We start from the raw sequence: 18,751 nt of genomic DNA, 5'->3' as shown, positions 1-18,751 counted from the left end.
ACTAATGGAAGAAAAATATTTTGTTTCATTTTAAAGTCCATTTTTTTTCCTCAGTGGGTTTTGGATTTTAGACATCAGTTTTATACATGTATAGTTAGTTATTAGTATTAGTAAATATTTCCAGATTACAAGTATACCTTTCCCCTCCGGATACCTCAATTCTCTCTTTGTTTGGTTTCTATATATCCCATATATATAAGTGACACAACCTGTTATTTATCTTTCTCTCTCTGACTTTACTTAGCATAAACCTTTCTGTTTACATTCATGTTGATGCAAATGGCAAGAGTTTATCTGTTTTGATCACTTGGCAGTATTCCATTAGGAGCATATACCACACCTTTTTGATCTACTCATGTGCTGTGAACACTTAGGTTGTTTACATAGCTTTGCCATTGTAACTAGAACTGCAATAAACTTACTAACAATATGCAAATTATTTACATTCTCTCTCCTTACTTGCAAAATGGAACTAAAATTAACCCCCAACAAGTATAGTGACAATTTAATTAGATCACACATATAAATTCTTTCACAATGTCTGGCACATATAAGCACTCAATAAATGTTACTTATATTTTCTATCTTTTGAAGACCCATCATTGTAAAATGTTCCATTACGAGTACCTACTTAGGTTTTCCACCTTCAATCTCATACGGGCCAGCCTGGCTCTTTCTTTCAACATTTCCATCCTTGTCATTAAACTTGGGAGAAAAGTTACTTTCACTGCAATGAGAACACCAATGCAAAATAAGAAATGATACAATACCAACAAAAATTTAAAATTGCCAATCTGTTATTCATAATAATAACCATGAAACTATATTTTTTCAGGATTAATTTTTTATTTACAAATCCATCGTACTATTTCAAAGTAGTTTCTGAGAGAAAAATTTTTTCATCAAAATACCTTAAATACCAAAATACCGTAAATATGTATTAATACTAGACTTCCTCTGGGAATTCCTTCCCCTGGAAAAACTAATGGCAGAACAACTACAATTCCCCTCACATGCCACAAAAAAAAAAGTTTACATTACTGATAGCATAGAAAATTTATCTCACCATGCTGGTTGACCAGGGCTCCCTGACCTGTAGTCTGGAAAAAATTATTGAAAAATATTTTCACTACTTTCTATTGATGATTCAAAGAGAATAAATGAAAATAGATACCACAAATTGTCAATTTATAAAACAAAAAACTCCACAGCAAAATAGATTTACCTATCGGGAGAATCACCATAAAACCCCCAAAGGAGTAAACAAATATGACTGTTGTTCTTGGGCAAGCATTTAAACAAACATGGAAACTAAATTATAATAAAGTTAAGCATGAATAAAAATAGTTTCTCAGCTGTCAAATAATAATTTACAAACTTCTCAGCTGTCAAATTGTTACAGAAAGGATCTCTATAACAAGGGGAGGTTTGGTGGCACAAGGGGTTAAGTTTCAGTGCTGTGAAGCTATCTGCAGCCACTATGGCACAAGATCAATCCCCAATCAGGGAGCTAGGCCACTTGGCACAGTAGACCTCACCTGTCTTGCCTGCTACCCCCCATATGCAGTGTGTTTCCGTCAGTCTGCCTGTTCTGTTCCCCACTCTGTCTCTGGTGAATCCTCTTACACCACACACAGCACCCCCCCCCCACCTCTGGCCTACACCCCAGCTCTTGTATGCATAAATATTTATTTATTTATTAAAGATTTATTTATTTATGCATACAAGAGCTGGGGTATAGGCCAGAGATGGGGGGGGGGGGATTCACCAGAGACAGAGTGAGGAACAGAACAGGCAGACTGACGGAAACACACTGCTGAGGGGAGCAGTGGGCAAGACAGGAGAGGTCTGCTTCGCCATGTGGGTTTCTCTCTGGCCGTTTGGGGATCAAACTCATGCTGCAAAGGCTGTGGGCTGCTTCATAGTGCACTGCTTAACCCCTTGCGCCACCAGGGAGGCCCATAAATAAATAAATCTTTAAAAAAAAACAACAAGGGGATGGTTCCAGGTTCCCTACCCACCATTATAATGAAGGGAAGTGCTGAAGGGAAAGGGAAGTTAGAGAAAACTTAAGAGAAGGCATGTGAAGAAAGACATGTGAAGGAGGATACACTTGCTTCTCGGGTCTGGACCCATACCCGGGACTTGGGGGGTTTAGGAGGAGATGCGTGGAGTCAAGATACATAAAGACAGTTGGAAGGGACATGTGGTAAGAGACCCGTATGGAGGCTGACAATGGCAGCCGTTACATTGATTTGTACTTTGATTTTGCTCCTTTAGTTTCAGACTTGCCTGGCCCCTTCTGTCCCTCTCCTAAGGCTCCCTGTCAGAAGGTATCTTAGACTTGTGACAAGTTTCCAGGCTTCAGTGCCCCTGCTTTGGGTCGACTCTCTCTGGCTGGGCATTTACCCACAGGGGATGGGTAACTGGGTATTTCATTGGGAAATTATATCCTTTCTCTTCTGCCTTCTCTATGTACTCTAATCTATTAAAGTTCTTTCACACTAAGAGTATGCTCTGTCTTTATGCGGCAGATGGCAGAAACCCTTTAGAGCATACAAGTCTGGGGGTCCTGGGGTACCCCTAAGTCTGCTAACAAAATGACAGTTACCCGTGTCTGCAGCTAATATGCTCACCCAATCAGAGGATCTGCCCACGTGGGTCCAGCCAAGACAGAGTCTGCAGTGTATTCAACAGGCTTATAGTCATTCCACTCAGCAAGCCAGCTTACTTTCTCATCAGGAACCGGGCTGCGCTTAACTTTTGAACCTGGGTAAGGGCATACCCGAGCCTTGATGTGGTAATTCCTGATGGGACCACTAAAACCAGACATGATGTTGGAGTTAAGATGAAACCAGCAGGATGAAAATAAGTTTCTGGGGGGAAACAAAAAAGAAAAATGTTTTACATAAATATAAAAAAAAAAAAAACCTAATTCAAAGACCCAAAAACTTACCTTTTAATACCAGAGAACTATAATTCAGAAAATTCAAATTTGAAAAAAAATTCAAAGTTGATATGGATAAGTATGAAAGACAGTATCTGTGAAAGATTATTTTCAGATATGAAAAATTTTAAAATATAGCTAAACTATTAATACTTACTCAGTAAATTTATTTTAGTTGAGGAAAGGGGGTAGAAGTTTACAGTTGTATCACTTGCCATCAGGGAAATGCAAATCAAAACTACCATGAGATACCATCTTACACCAGTGAGAATGGCACATATTAAAAAAACTAGCAACAACAAATGCTGGCGAGGGTGTGGAGAAAAAGGAACTCTTCTACACTGTTGGTGGGAGTGCAAACTGGTCCAACCACTGTGGAAAGCTGTGTGGAGATTTCTGGACCTACTAAACATAGAGCTTCCATATGATCCAGCAATTCCACTCCTAGGTATTTACCCAAAGGACACAGAAACATCAATTCCAAAGAACACCTGCACCCCTATGTTTATAGCAGCACTGTTTACAATAGCTAAGCTTTGGAAACAACCCAAATGCCCAAAAATAGATGACTGGATCAAGAAGATGTGGTCCATATATACCATGGAATATTACTCAGCATTCAAAAAAGATAAACACATGCAATTTGCAGCAACATGGATGGCGCTGGAAGGGATCATGCTCAGCGAAATAAGCCAAAAAGAAAAAGAAAAATACCGGATGGTCTCACTCATAGCAGGAATCTAGAAAACTTAAATAAGGGACCAGGAAAACGAATAACTATAAGAAAGTGAAAATCAAAATCAACAAAAAACTATGAACCAGAGACACTTTTAGGGGGGTGGGGGCGGGAGGGGAGGGATTGGGGTCAGAATGGGGGGGCTGCAATTGTATGGGGAATACAACAATAAAATTTATTATTAAAAAAAAAAAAAAAAAAAAGAAGTTTACAGTTGTGTCATATTCACAGAAGGTAAGTTTGTTATGAAAACTCAACTATTAAAATAAATGTAAAAGATTATTTAAGTCTACATGAAAGAATATTTTTTAAAAAGTCTATAGTCTAACATACATGTGTAAAATGTATCACAAAAATAGCACAAATATATCACAAAAATAGCACAAAGGATGAATAGGGATATGGAAATAGATGGCTGTAAGATTCATTCATGATACATAATATAATGTTATTTGGAGGATGACTACAATTCACAATTTTTTAATAAAGTCACTATTATAAGTAATAGTAAAGTTTAAGGAAAGAAACATAAATTAATTGAAATAATTGTGCAACACATATAAAAACAAAACATAAACCAAAACAAAAAAATTGAGCCTTGATCTCTACATCACAGCATACGCAAAATTCCTTATTATGCCTCCTGCCTAAAAACTTTTATGGTTTCGGGCCTCCCCGGTGGCGCAGCGGTTGAGCGCTGGGTTGCGAAGCTGCCCGCAGCCTCTGCAGCGCCAGTTACATCCCCGGCTGCTCCCCTGCCACTGGAGGAGGGTCCTGCATGGAGCTCAGACCTCTCCTGCCGCCCGCTGCTCCCCTCAGCAGTGTACTTCGTCATTCTGCCTGCTCTGCTCCCCGCTCTGGCCTGGTGAATCCTCTCACCCTCCCACGCTTCTGACTGCACCCAGTGCTTGTATAAATAAATAAATAAATAAATAAATAAATCTTTTAAAAAAACAAAAACTTGAATGGTTTCTCATTATTCTTAAAATAATGATTAAATTTCTAATGATCCTAAGTAAGAATCTCTAAAATAGAAAATGGAATTCTGAGAACAGGGTAAACTGATAAGAGGCCCTTCCCTTGTTCTCACAATGCCAGTCAGCTTGTCTCTCTTGACACAAAGCTGATGGGGCAAACACCAATTTAATGTGGTGATTGGGCAAGTCAACATGAATTGCCTTCTGATACCGTAAATTGAGAAGTACACAGTGATCACTTCCAGAAACTTCTTATAAGAACATGTGACCTGAGTCAGACATGAAATACAGAACCAGGGCATCTGTACTTTTAAAATGAAATAGGAATAATAAAGTCAGAGAAACTCTTGCAGATAGATGGAGACTAGAGAGATAAGAAAACTAAATGCAATCAAATATTCTGGATTGTTTCCTGAAACAGAAGGGGAAAAAAGTATGGGACAAGTGGTGAAATTTAAATAAGGTTATAGAAATAATTTTTAAAAGTAATAAAAAAAATATCTACTTACTCTCAACAAAGAAAAGCTTAGGATCAGATGACTTCAGTAGTGAATTCTATTAAATATTTAAAGAAGAATTATCGCCAGTCCTCCCCACACTCTGAAAAGCAATCTGACAATAATGATTATACATTTATATCCTTTAACATAGTCCATTCCTGGCAATCTATCTATAAAAATAAAATACCCAGTAAATAAAGTACGGTTCACAGCCCCACTACCTGATCAATGTGGAAAAGTCCATCCCCCTAAAATGAGACCTCCATTACATATGCCTGGCCACTTCAGGGAACTTGATCCCCAATAAATGATGCCTGGTCTGTTCCGGGAACTGCATCCCCATCAAAGAGTACAGCTCCAATCACCAGGAGGCCGAAATAGATACCTGCTTAAAGGCCTTAAAAGTGTACATGAACATACTGGACAGACGGTCGTAATCTAGAGAGGGAATACTGCCTTTCCATGCCCTACCCAACCCTGGATGCCCAGGAGTTAAGGGTGAGAAAGTGGGGTGGAGCGCACAGGGGATGGGACTAGAACCAGGGTCTCCTCCAGACCACCCTGGTCCTCCTGGGGTTTCAGGGGCTTAAGGCCCTTAGGCTGCCCCTACCCCCAGGTATTACATGCTGAAAGAGAGGGTGTGTGGGTGCTATAAATAAATATACTTGCCCTTTGGGAAAAAATAATAATGTTTGCTTTAATAGTGTTCAGTGGGCAAGCAGTAAAATGAATGTCCAATAATGGGAATGGGTTAATAAATTATGGAAGAACTACACAATGAAATATTGTGCAGTTATTAAAAATAATGGTATCAAGTGACTTGTCACTATTATCACAAGGAACTACTGAAAAAAAGGAAGATACAAAAAAGTGTATGTAATATGATCCCATTTTTATAAAATGACAGAAAAAAATTTTAAGGACATACAATTTAGTGTATGTGCATTATATATTCATTCTCTACTACCATAACGAATTAACACAAATTAGTGACCCAAAACAATTTTATTATCTTACAGTTCTGTAGGTTAGAAGTCGGACACAGACAGCACTGGGTTCAAATCTACATGTCGTCCAAGCTCCATTCCTTTCTGGAGACTCTAGAAGAATTCATTTCCTTACCTTTACCAGTTTCTAAAGGTTACCCCCATCCCACGATTCCTGGTCACCTGCCTTCATCTTCAAAGTCAACAACATCAAATCTTTTTCAGTAGTTTGAGTGACCCTCTCTGACAACTGGGAACAACTCTTTATTAAAAATAAAAAAGACTCATAATAAGGGCTACTCTCTGCCTCTCAAATTTCCTAACCTTAATCACATCTGTGAAATTTCTTTTGCCATGAAAGGCAAAATATTCACAGGTTCCAAGGATTAGAATGTGGAGATCTTTCTGGAGCCATTAGACTACTCACCAGAAATGCCCACACTATTTATTACAGGAGTACAAGAAAAATATAGGAAGACCTAAACCACTGGGATCTGAACATGGGTTAGAAAATAGAGTACAGATATAGGTAAAGGGAAAAGGGAAAAAGAGAAGAAAAGGAGAATAAAAAGGAGGGAGGAAAAAGGGGGGAAAGACAGAAAAAGTGAATGGAGGAGGGGAAAGAAAAAAGGAAAGGGAAAACAAAAGGTAAGAGGAAAGGAGGGTGACATTAAAGGGATGAAAACCAGAGGAAAGCAGAGGGAGTTGGAACAAGGGACAAGAAAGTAAACAGAAAAGAAAAGCAAAAAGAAAAAAAAAAACCTACCCCAAAATAATGATCACATTTGTTCACTTAGATCAATTTATGTGATTACATTTGCATAGAAAGTTTATTTTAAAGATATTAAAGTTCATTTTACAAATCAAAAACCAGTTCTTAAAACTTGAATACCATACTAATAATGGTGCTCAGAAATAAAACAAATGTGAAATAATACAAATAGCCATAATAATAGTTATATGTATATAATGATTGCTATGTGCAAGACACCTTCCAAAGAGATGTTAATACAGTACAGCTCACAGTTCTGAAGTTAGTACAACTATCTGATTTTAGAAATAAGACCCAGAGACGCTAAGTTAACTAGGTCACAAAAGTGATAGAGAAATCAGGATCCAATCCCAGGCAAGCTGGGTCTCAATTCCAGGTTCTTAAGATTATGCTATTCTGTCTCCACCTAATTTTTAACCAGACTTATTTACATGTATTCATGGGAATAAAATATATATATTCCCTAGCCATGTCGCTGATAGATCCTGCTGGAAAATGTGAAAGCATTCAAAATAAGTCTTTTTATGTTACCTTTTTTTTTCCCCCCAGATTATCAGTATTACAACTTTCTAGTTAAATCACAATGATCAGGGCCTCCCCGGTGGCGCAGCGGTTGAGCGCTGGGTTGCAAAGCTGCCAGCGGCCTCTGCAGCGCTGGTTCAATCCCCGGCTGCTCCCCGGCCACCAGAGGAGGGTCCCACATGGCGCGCAGACCTCTCCTGCCGCCCGCTGCTCCCCTCAGCAGTGTACTTTGGTCCTTCTGCCTGCTCTGCTCCCCGCTCTGGCTCTGGTGAATTCTCTCACCCTCCCGCGCTTCTGACTGTACCCAGTGCATGTATAAACAAAAAAACAAACAAACAAATAAACAAATAAATAAAACATGCCTCTATTAAAAAAAAATTTAAAAAAAAAAAAAAAATCACAATGATCAACTGCAAAACTGTCACTTTCTGGATTTGCCCAAATTATTAGAAGTAAAATCCTTGATGAATTCCTCTTGTCTCTTTCAAGATGCCTTTCAAGGTAAGATACCAGGTACTCATTTTTGTTGGCTTATCTTTAGCCTCTTTTTCCAAGTTCACAAAGTAGTCACCATTTCAGATATATCCTATAATGCTGGCATCCCCAACATTATAAAACCACAGAATAACTGCCAGTTTCATATTACTAGTGACACCTATCTGATACCGGAATTGTCAGGTCTAGTCTCCCAGCCAGGAATGGATCTCAGGCTGCAGGGCAGCGCTGAGCCCCAGCCGCTAGACCCCCACGGGTTGGTGTCTCACGAAGCCACAGCAGGAACTTCGCAGACGCTCAGGCAAGCAAGCGAGAAGAGGCAGGTTTGTTTAGAAGAAAAAGTTTATTGAGGAGAAAAAGAGCAGAAATAAAGTGGGACTCCCAGGCCAGGGAACCAGGCCTGGGAGGGGCAAGGAAGCCAAAGTAGAGTCGTGTCTTAGGGAATATATACCTTTTTTCCCTCATTATTCTAAAGCTGCCCCAGTCTCTTTGTGATTGGTCAGTTCTCGGCTGTCTCACTCAATTTGCTACTGAGTGGGGATCTTCACATTCCTTATCTAACAGGTTTCTCTTTCCCCATTTGTTGCATCTTTAAATTTATGGCCCAGTCTTCTGGATGGGCATCCCTGCATTGAAGTTAAACAGCTGCCCTTCTAATGTGACCATAAATTAAACCACTCTCCATTTCTCCAATCTCCGCCTCCCTTTACCACCTGAAGGAAACCAGGACCAGCATTAACAATGTTGTCCTTGGTCCTGGCATGTTTGTTTTTCCTAATGGAATTGGTTATATTCCTTTGGTTGTCCTTATCTCTGAAGCCTCCCTAAATTCTTCAGAGGTCCCCTCCTGCACTGTCCCTAAAACTGCCTAATAACCCTAGCTTGTCCTGTCTCATATCAATAGCAGTAGTGACTTCCAGAGCATATAGATGTTTATTCCTTCCTTACCTAAACCCCAATGTAAAGAAATAAAGATATACGAAAGGCAATAAAATCCACAACAGGAGAGGGAATAGGCCACCACCAGTATATGAGATTTTAATCAATTTCAGGAAGATAGAAAGTGGATGAAATTATATTGACCTACAAACTGGAAACCAATTCTATTTGAGAATATGCACAAAAGAACGAAGGACAGAAGGCATTTCTGTAAGAGGAGGCCTGAGAAGTTTGAAACAAGCAGGCAGGGGGACAATAACCTGGGAAATCAGTCTCCTTTTCTCCCCATCTCCAAATAGAAAGCTGGCAAAAATTAAATTTGCATACAGGATAAAGCCAAAAGTTACTCAAAAATTAAAGCAAAGGATCTCTACTGTGAATGTTGATATTAGGGGACATAGTAGAAACTTAAGATTAATACCTCTTTAGCTCTCACTGAGAAAAAAATTAAGGCTTCTGTGCTCAGCAGAAAAACTGCTCCACTAGGGTAAAGCCTGGAGCAAAAGGGGAAGGGAAGTTCCCAGTCTGCAGACCTGCTACTTGCTCTCACAAACTCAAAAGAAACCTTTAACTTCAGGCACCATGGAGCCTAGAGCCAACAGGTCATCAGTACTCCCATGTAAGCAAAAACAATGCCTATCATGTACATTAAAAATATAAATAGATAGGGGTCTTCCTAGTTGCAAAAGGGGTTAAGACATGACACGATGAATCTATACGAAGCCACTGTGATACAGTTAACAAGTTCATCTTTCCCCCATTTTTTGCAATTCCCCTTATCTAGCATTAACAGGATTGATGACTTGTCTTTCCCATTTGTTGCAGCTTCCCCTCCCCTTGGGAAGAAAAAAAAGCTGGCGCCCACCGGTTTCCCTGTAGACCCTTCCCCCTCGCCCTAAGGAAAACAAGTTGGCGATCACCCCTCTCTGTGCCTTGACACCTTCCCCTTCCCTTAAGATGAATGAGCTGACCCCCATCCATCTCCCTGTTGAGCTGGAGCCCACTTGTCTCTGGGCGGACCCCTTCCCCCTCCCCTTCGCGGATGCCTACCCATCTCCCCCTGTATAAATACCCCTGCCCACTGCCAAAGAGCAGGACGGTGGTTTTTCGGACATGAGTCTGCCGCCCTCCTCATTTGTCGACAAATAAAACCGCTTTCCTTTTCCTCAAACTTAGTTTCCTTTTATTGGCTGAGGGAAACTGAGGCCGGCGTTCGGTAACAATTTTGGCGAGCCAGCCAGGAGGTGGATGCCACTTCGGCTCTCCCAACCCCAACTCTGACTTCCAACTGACGGAGCTGTTGCCTGCTGCAGAGCACCAGGGCTCACCTATCTATGCTGGTCTGTGCTGTCAGAGAGGGACCTGGGCATCCCGGGTGGCATCCTGACCCTCCTGCTGAGAGGGAGCGCCCTCTCTCCAGGAGGATGAGGGAGAGTCCCAGCAGCTGCCGGAGTTCTTTTTCCTCCGGGGAACTTCCCAAGTCCTCCTCGGGAGAGGCACAGCTCTTCTCTGCACCCTGGATTTACCTTTGAGGAAATGGAAACTGGATGGAAAACCGCGGTCCCCTGGCGTTTGGTGTAAGTTCCCCTGGCGTGCACGCCAAGACCTTGGCCTTCACACATTCGGGAGGAATCTGAGTCCCCTCGCGGAGGGAGTTCAGGTCTCCTCATTTGGGAGGGAGTCTATGAGTCTCCCTCAATTTGGAGCGCTCTTTGGTGTGTTAGGCCCGGTTGAGTGGGAATTGGGAAACATTTGGTGTTTTTGTCACTTGATATCTATTTGGTATTTGGTATTTGGAGTTTCCCGTTTGTTTTTGGAAGCCAGGGATTTAGTTAAACTTATGAGAGGTGCCGTATTTGTTCCATCTAAAAGCCCCTTGGGGAAAATATTAACTGAGTGGTCGACCTGTAGCTACAAACCTATGTCTAAGAAGCAACCCCTATCATGGTTTCCCTGCAGGAGCCCAGGAAAAACTGATTATGGGGAACAGACTGATTTTTTTTTAGCACAAGAGCCAGGCAATATACTCTCCTTTTCCACATTGGCTGGCTCACCTGTGAGCTCCTTTTATCTATGCTCTGCTAAAATCTTACCCTGACATTCAGTGTCAGTCCAGATGCTTTGGCTTTAGGCAACCTAAGATTATTCTGACTCTTCTAGGACATTGGCAGATGGCTGGAAGGACTGTAATTGTTCCAGAGAGAAAACTGGGCTTGGACCAGGACTTCTACTTGATGTTGTTTTTGGAGTTAGTGGGTCTGGAGTGCGGGGTCTTTGGGTTCACTATGGGAAAGGTGTTGCCAGAGCTCCTGTTTCAGGGACCTGCAGCAAGCTTCCCAGGCCAGTTTCTCCACGAGACAGAGACATTAGTTATATTGAAAGGGCAGGCTTATTAGGGAAAGGGGACAAGGAAAGTAAAGGAGACACAAGCGGGCAGGAACAGCTGCCCCAGGAGGGACAGGTTTGCTGAGAGAGGCCTGCGTGGTTGCAGGTGGGTGGCTTTGAGGAGAGTGACCTCCGCTGAGGGAGGTCAGTGAGGAGAGGCCCCAGAGAGACAGGTCATGGGCAGGCAGGGAGGCTGCTGCCCTGCAGAGGGAGAGGGTTGGTGAAAAGAGGAAGCTACTTAGGCACAGGTGGGCAGACGGTATGCTCTCCGGAGCCTGTGCAGAGATTGAACGGATTTAGTTGTCTTCTGTTTGGGAGGGATTTGCCCCTTGTGAGCCTTCGGGTTAGTTGCTGATTCTGGATAATTATGTAGAATCTGAAAGTGACCAGAGATTCTACAATAGGCCCAATTCTACAATAGGCCCAATCTCCATATCTTTATACCTGCTTGGGTGTTATGCTTTGTAATCTAGGCATTGGAGACTGAGGATCTTGGTTTCCATAGCTGTGTCAATGGCTATGCTAATCCCTTCTACCCAGGCCTCCAGCTCTTGGCATTTTGTGAGCCAGGTTTTTGGTCTTGTGGACATCTCTTTTTCAGTTTTTCTATTCTTGTCTTACCTTACCTTTTCCCCATTTTATGCAAATAGATTTGTAAATCTGATCTTTGTGCCTGTGTAAGGAATTCAAGCAAGTATCTGGAATCAGGTCTTGGATAATTTAAAAATTTGGTATTTTTCTGCTTTTTATGTTTTAGTCAGATACCTAACTCAGTATTTACCAGTCACTGTAATAATTGGATGTAAAGTAAGCTGAAGAGAGTGTTCTCCACTTTAAGGAGGTGTTTTCTTCCTATAAATTTGCAGGCTTTTTCTGATCACGTGCTGAGACTTCTGGGATCAGGCTCAGATGGTTTTGTCAAGATTACTTTGGACTTTCTAGTTAGCTATAAAGGAAGCTTGCTAGTTGGTTGGAAAATTTCTAAACTTCTTATTGACCATAAAATTTTAGGTTTCCTTGAAAATCTAAGTCTCTTAAAATAATCAATTTACTAATCAAACTACATAGTAGGTTTCTGTAAATAATATTCCTTATAAAATTTCTAGTAAGAATCTAAGAACAAATAAGCTGCCAAGTTAAGATCTTAATTTGCCTCTTCTGCTGTCCTTCTCGTGGCCCATGTATATCTCATGGCCCATGTTCTATCTTTCTTGGACCAGGCCTCATCCGTGAGGTCAAACAGAAACTAGGACTCTGTGAAGCAATTTGAGTTTTCTATGCTTGTCTTTAAAAATGGTTCCAATCTTGGGTTCTAGAGGTTTTAAAATGATTAAAATGGGATGCTTATTAGAACATGTAAGGACTTTAACTTCCATCTCTCTTATTGGAAACCTCCTTGATTAAAAAACAAACAAACAAACAAAAAAAAAACCAACAGAACTTAGATGGCTATATCAACTTAACTTGAAAACTTAAGTTGTTTTAGGAATTAGTCTATCTTTGTATTGAAAGGGATATAGTTTTGGTGAAACTGTCTACCCATCCAATATCTCTTCTAGGAATTTAAAGGAATATGTGGCCTTAGAAAACTGATAGGGAATTTTATGCCCCACTTTCTTTAGAACCTAAGGGGCATTCTTACAACTATAACTTGAGAAATGTTTTCTTATCTGAAGGAGTTAGTTAGAAAAGATATTAAAAAACAAATTAATAATTGTTGTCAGTGTTGTCAGAAATATTGGTAAAATAACTATCTCTAAAAATTAGTGCAAATGGCCAAAATTCTAAATGAAAGAGATCTCTGTGTCTATGTCTTTGCCTTTGTGTTTTTTTGTCTCTGGAGGGTTACTGTGTTAAAAATCATTTTAAATGGCGCCTATATAAATTCTAATAGAAAAGAACCCAAATTTTGAGATCGCGATCTAAAATTTTTGGTAAACAAAAACTAGTTCAAAATGTAATGGTTTAGGGCGGAGCAACATGGCGGCGAGGAGACGCTGCGAGTAAGATCTCCCATTAAAAAAAGTTAATAGGGAGGAAAAGCGGCAGGTCCCAGTGAGAACTGAGACACGGAAGATAAACGGGTGACTCCAGCAAACTGCCCGAAGAAGAAAGTTGCCATAAAAGAGGACGAGAAGGGAGGGAAGCGCAGAACCCTGCTCCCCTCCCCCGCCCACAGAGGCGGCACTCTCCGACCGGCAGAGACGAGGGAAACAACAAACCAAAACGCCCAACAAGAAAAACGGATGCAGCAAGTGGGACTGTGAGTGGAAAGGAACTATTTCAGCCACCACACCCCGTGAACGGGAGCTGAGGCGAACCCTGCAGGATCCGCCGCGGAGGTGAGCTCCAGGCGCCATTAAAGAGAGCCCCGCCCCCCAGGAGGAGACCAGCACCAGCACACAGCCCCAGCCGCCCGGTAAGCTTGCGCGAAAGCGGCGCTCGGATTGCAGCTGCCCAGGGCCCTGCGCCTGCGACCTAGGCTTGCGGGGAGACGGCGGAGGCCCTCCCTGAGTGAGCAGGAACAAGGCACCCAGGCAGGGGAGCGGGATTCAAAAGGCGCCATTCCCGCGCGACTGATCTGGGCTACAGCCCGTGTCCTGGAACTGAGGGCTTTGGAACTGAGACCCGGGCGGAGGCCCTCCCTGAGTGAGCAGGAACAAGGCGCCCAGGCAGGGGAGCGGGATTCAAAAGGCGCCATTCCCGCGCCACTGATCTGGGCTACAGCCCGCGTCCTGGAACTGAGGGCTTTGGAACTGAGACCCGGGGCACGAAATTAGGGGCGTGGGTTCCCCACGACGGTGGGGCACAAGGCAGACACAGCACCCCAAAGCCGTTGAGGTGTACCCTACCATCCCCGCTCTGCTCCCTGTCCCACGGGGTGGAAAATCAGCTCCCCAAGGGCTCTAGGAGAGATCTCTGGTGCCACCTAGCGACTTGACCCCAGCACAGGCTACTGAAGGAGCTAGTGGCCAGCTGGGGAGTTAGCCCACACCGGGCCCCTTCTGAACAAGTAGTCTGAGCCCACAGGGAGAGCGAGCACCCACAGCCGGGGCAGACCAGGCGCGCAGAATAGTGTGCCTGAGACCAGAAGCGCAGGGAGTGTGTCCCACATCACCATTTTAGAACAGGGACATTTCTTCAGTAAAGACTACCTGCAGAAGGCTTCCTCAGGAGCCAGAGGTGAGCGGGGGAAGTTCGCCCACGCCAGACCCCCTCTGGCCTGCAGTCCAAGCCCAGAGGGGAGCAGGAACCCACCGCCGGGGCAGACCAGGCGCACAGGGGAGTGTGTCCCCACATCGGCATTTTAGAACAGGGACCTTTCTCCAGTAAAGGCTGCTTGAAACTGACAGATGACTCCTGGAAGAACCAGAGGGGAACAGAGAAGCCCACCCAAGATGCCGGCAAGTCCCAACAACACAGTGTCCCAACGCATACGGCAAATTAGAAAACAGACAGTAGGGAGGAGAAGAACCACACGCAACCTAGCAACTCTCCAGAGAAAAAGCACACCACAAAAAGAAAGCCAGCCCCCAGATTGCAACGACAATAACTTGGAAGAATTTCTGAGCCTTCCAGAAAGAGAATTTAAAATTGCCGTGATTAAAAAACTGACAGAAGTCATAAAGGAAAACAATGATAAGGGAAAAATAATCAACGATCAGAAGAATGCAATTGAGTCCCTAGAGAGGGAAAACAATGGTCAGAAGAAAGAAATTGAGTCCCTAAAGAGGGAAGTAAAAGAAATGCAGGAGATCAAAGAATTAATGGAAGAACTAAAGAATTCTGGGAAAAGCAATGAAAGCAGAATAGATGAAATGGAAGAACGAATAAGTAATCTTGAAGACACAGAAATAAAAAGAACCAAAACAGAGAAGGAAAGAGAAGTACGAAGGAAAAAGAACGAAGAAAGACTTCGGGAACTATCGGACTCCATGAGGAAAGGAAATATAAGAGTTATAGGAATACCAGAAGGAGAGGAGAGAGATGTAGGAACAGAGAAAATATTCAAAGAGATAATTGAAGAGAACTTCCCAAATGTGAAGAAGGAGCTGAAAATTGATATACAAGAAGCAAGAAGAACACCAAACTTCCACGACGAAAGGAAAAATACAGCAAGACACATAATAGTAAAGCTCCCAAGAATCCAGGACAAGGAAAAAATAATGAAGCTGGCAAGAGGGAAGAAACAGATAACATTCAAAGGAAAACCAATCAGGCTGACATCAGACTTCTCCGAAGAAACACTACGGGCAAGGAGAGAGTGGAGGGACATAGTCAACAGACTCCAAGAAAACAGATGCCAACCAAGAATACTCTATCCCGCAAAGCTCTCCTTCCTCTTTGAAGAAAGAATATGGACCTTCCCAGACAAACAGAAACTCTGGAATTTCATTGCAACTAAACCCCCACTCCAAAAAATACTACAAGGAGTTCTAAAGCCAGAACCTCAGAGCGACGAATAACAATGAAAGAAGGCCAAAAAAAAAAAAAAGTTATTAAAAGAATAAATAAATAAAATCAAAGGAAAGACAAACACAATGGCAAATACAGATGTTAACATATCAATATTAACTCTAAATGTAAATGGACTAAACTCTTCAATAAAAAGACACAGAGTTGCAGCCTGGATTAAGAAACAAAACCCAACCTTTTGCTGTCTCCAGGAAACACATTTAGCTACAAAAGATAAAAATAGGCTCAAAGTTAAAGGATGGAAAACAATCCTACAAGCAAATGGACCAAAAAAGAAAGCAGGAACAGCTATACTTATATCAGATAAAACAGATTTCAAACTCAAAAAGATAAAAAGAGACCCCAATGGTCACTACATTATGATCAAGGGGACAATACTTCAAGAAGAAATAACACTCATTAACATATACTCACCAAACGAAGGAGCACCAAAATATATCAGACAACTGTTGTCCTCTCTGAAAACAGACATCAGAGAAAACACATACGTAGTGGGAGACTTCAACACACCACTATCAACAATGGATAGATCAACAAGACAAAAAATAAGTAAAGAAACCAAAGCTCTAAATAAGGACCTAGAGCAATTGGGCTTAACAGACATCTATAGAACACTAAACCCCAAAAAAACGGAGTACACATTTTTCTCAAGCGCACACGGATCATTCTCCAGGATCGATCACATACTGGGGCACAAGACAAACATCAACAGATACACCAAGATTGAAATCATATCAACCATCTTTTCTGACCATGAAGGCATCAAACTAGAAATAAACCATAAAAAGAAGGCAAGGAACTTTCCTACCTCATGGAGATTAAAAACCACACTACTGGAAGACCATTGGACTAATGAGGAGATCAAAGAAGAAATTAAAAAATTTTTTGAATTGAACGACAAGGAGGACACCAATATCCTAAATGTATGGGATGCAGCAAAAGCAGTAATAAGAGGAAAATATATAGCAATAGAAGCTCACATCAAGAAACAAGAAAGAACGCAAAGAAACAACCTAATCTCGAAGCTCAAAGATCTAGAAAAAGAACAACAAGAAAACCCCAAAACCAGTAGAAGAAAAGAAATAATAAAAAAAGCAGAAATAAATGAAATTGAAACTAAAAAAACAATCCAAAAGATCAATGAAACCAAGAGCTGGTTCTTTGAAAAAATCAATAAAATAGACAAACCCCTAGCCAGGCTCACAAAGGAAAAAGGGAGAAAGCACAAATAAACAGGATCATCAATGAAAGAGGAGAAATCACAACGGACACAGCAGAAATCAAAAGAATAATCAGTAACTACTATGAACAGTTATATGGAAACAAGTTTAACAATCTAGAGGAGATGGACAAATTCCTACAACTCTACAATCACCCAAAGCTAGATAAAGAAGAAATAGAACACCTAAACAGACCAATTACAATTAGCGAAATTGAAATGGTAATCAAAAACCTCCCCAAAAACAAAAGCCCAGGACCTGATGGATTTACAAATGAATTCTACCAAACATTCAGAGACGAATTAGTGCCTATCCTTCACAAACTCTTCCAAAAAATTGAGAAGGAAGGGACAATACCAAACACGTTCTATGAAGCCAACATTACACTAATACCAAAACCGAACAAGGACAACACAAAAAAGGAAAACTACAGGCCAATCTCCCTAATGAACACTGATGCAAAAATCCTCAATAAAATTTTAGCTATCAGAATCCAACAATGTATCCATAAGATAATTCACCACGACCAAGTTGGATTCATTCCAGGGGCACAAGGATGGTTTAACATCCGAAAATCAATCAACGTTATCCAACACATCAACAAAAGAAATATAAAAACCATATGATAATATCAATAGATGCTGAGAAAGCTTTCGACAAAGTGCAACACCCATTCATGATAAAAGCCCTTGAAGTTCTTGGGATACAAGGAACATACCTCAACATCATAAAGGCCATCTATGACAAGCCAACAGCCAGTATCATTCTCAATGGTGAAAAGCTGAAAGCAATTCCATTAAGATCTGGAACAAGACAAGGATGTCCACTCTCACCATTGCTTTTCAATATAATACTGGAAGTCCTAGCCAGGGCAATAAGACAAGAGAAAGACATCCAAGGAATCCAAATAGGAAAAGGAGAAGTCAAACTATCACTATTTGCAGACGATATGATATTATACATAGAGAACCCCAAAAACTCCACAGAAAAGCTAATTCAACTCATCAATCAGTTCAGTAAAGTGGCAGGATACAAAATCAACACGCAAAAGTCAGTAGCCTTCCTATACACAAACAATAAATCTGAAGAAGAAGAAATCGAAAAGACCATCCCTTTTGTTATTGAAACAAAAAAAATCAAATATTTGGGAATAAATCTAACAAAAGAGGTAAAGGACCTATACAAAGAAAACTATAAAACACTGTTAAAAGAAATAGAAGAAGACACAAAGAAATGGAGAGACATCCCCTGCTCATGGATTGGAAGAATAAACATTATTAAAATGGCCATCCTTCCAAAAGCAATATACAGATTCAATGCTATTCCAATCAAAATTTCAATGTCATTCTTCAAAGAAATAGAACAATTATTGATGAAATTCATATGGAATCACAAAAAACCCCGAATAGCCAAAGCTCTCCTGAAAAAAAAAGAAGGGAATGGAGGCATCAGACTCCCAGACTTCAAACTATACTACAAAGCCATAATCATCAAAACTGCATGGTATTGGAACAAGAACAGACATACAGACCAATGGAATCGAATAGAAAATCCAGAAATAAACCCACAGATTTATGGTCAACTAATCTTTGACAAAGGAGCAAAGACTATGCATTGGAGCAAAGAAAGTTTGTTCAATAAATGGTGCTGGGAAAACTGGGTCGCTACATGCAAAAGAATGAAGCTTGACCACCACCTCACACCATACACAAAAATCAACTCAAAATGGATTAAAGAACTAGACATAAGACCTGAAACCATAAAATATATAGAAGGAAATATAGGCGAAACACTAC

At 41.2% G+C, this 18,751-nt stretch overlaps 1 protein-coding gene across 5 annotated transcripts in view; it reads right to left on the bottom strand.

The window, feature by feature from the left end:
• Positions 1-18,751, bottom strand: part of NUDT9 (nudix hydrolase 9) — a 52,688-nt gene that overhangs the window by 26,108 nt on the left and 7,829 nt on the right. For 3 of the 5 annotated variants that reach the window (XM_037529740.2, XM_037529737.2, XM_037529738.2), the window contains 2 exons: positions 2,637-2,876; positions 632-727 (listed from right to left, as the gene is read on the bottom strand). In XM_037529740.2, the coding sequence (XP_037385637.1) occupies positions 632-727; positions 2,637-2,833 (293 nt within the window). In that variant the 5' untranslated portion in view covers positions 2,834-2,876. Of the gene's footprint in view, positions 1-631; positions 728-2,636; positions 2,877-5,169; positions 5,216-6,177; positions 6,261-18,751 lie in introns of all 5 variants that reach the window. The other 2 variants (XM_037529739.2, XM_054687840.1) reach the window with 2 other exon arrangements.

This window comes from Talpa occidentalis, unplaced genomic scaffold (assembly GCF_014898055.3).
Source record: "Talpa occidentalis isolate TD23 unplaced genomic scaffold, MPIMG_talOcc4v2.1 talOcc4.6, whole genome shotgun sequence".
NCBI classification, from domain to species: Eukaryota; Metazoa; Chordata; class Mammalia; order Eulipotyphla; family Talpidae; genus Talpa; species Talpa occidentalis.
The sequence above is the reverse complement of the archived record's forward strand: the minus strand, read 5'-3'. Positions and strand labels throughout refer to the sequence as shown.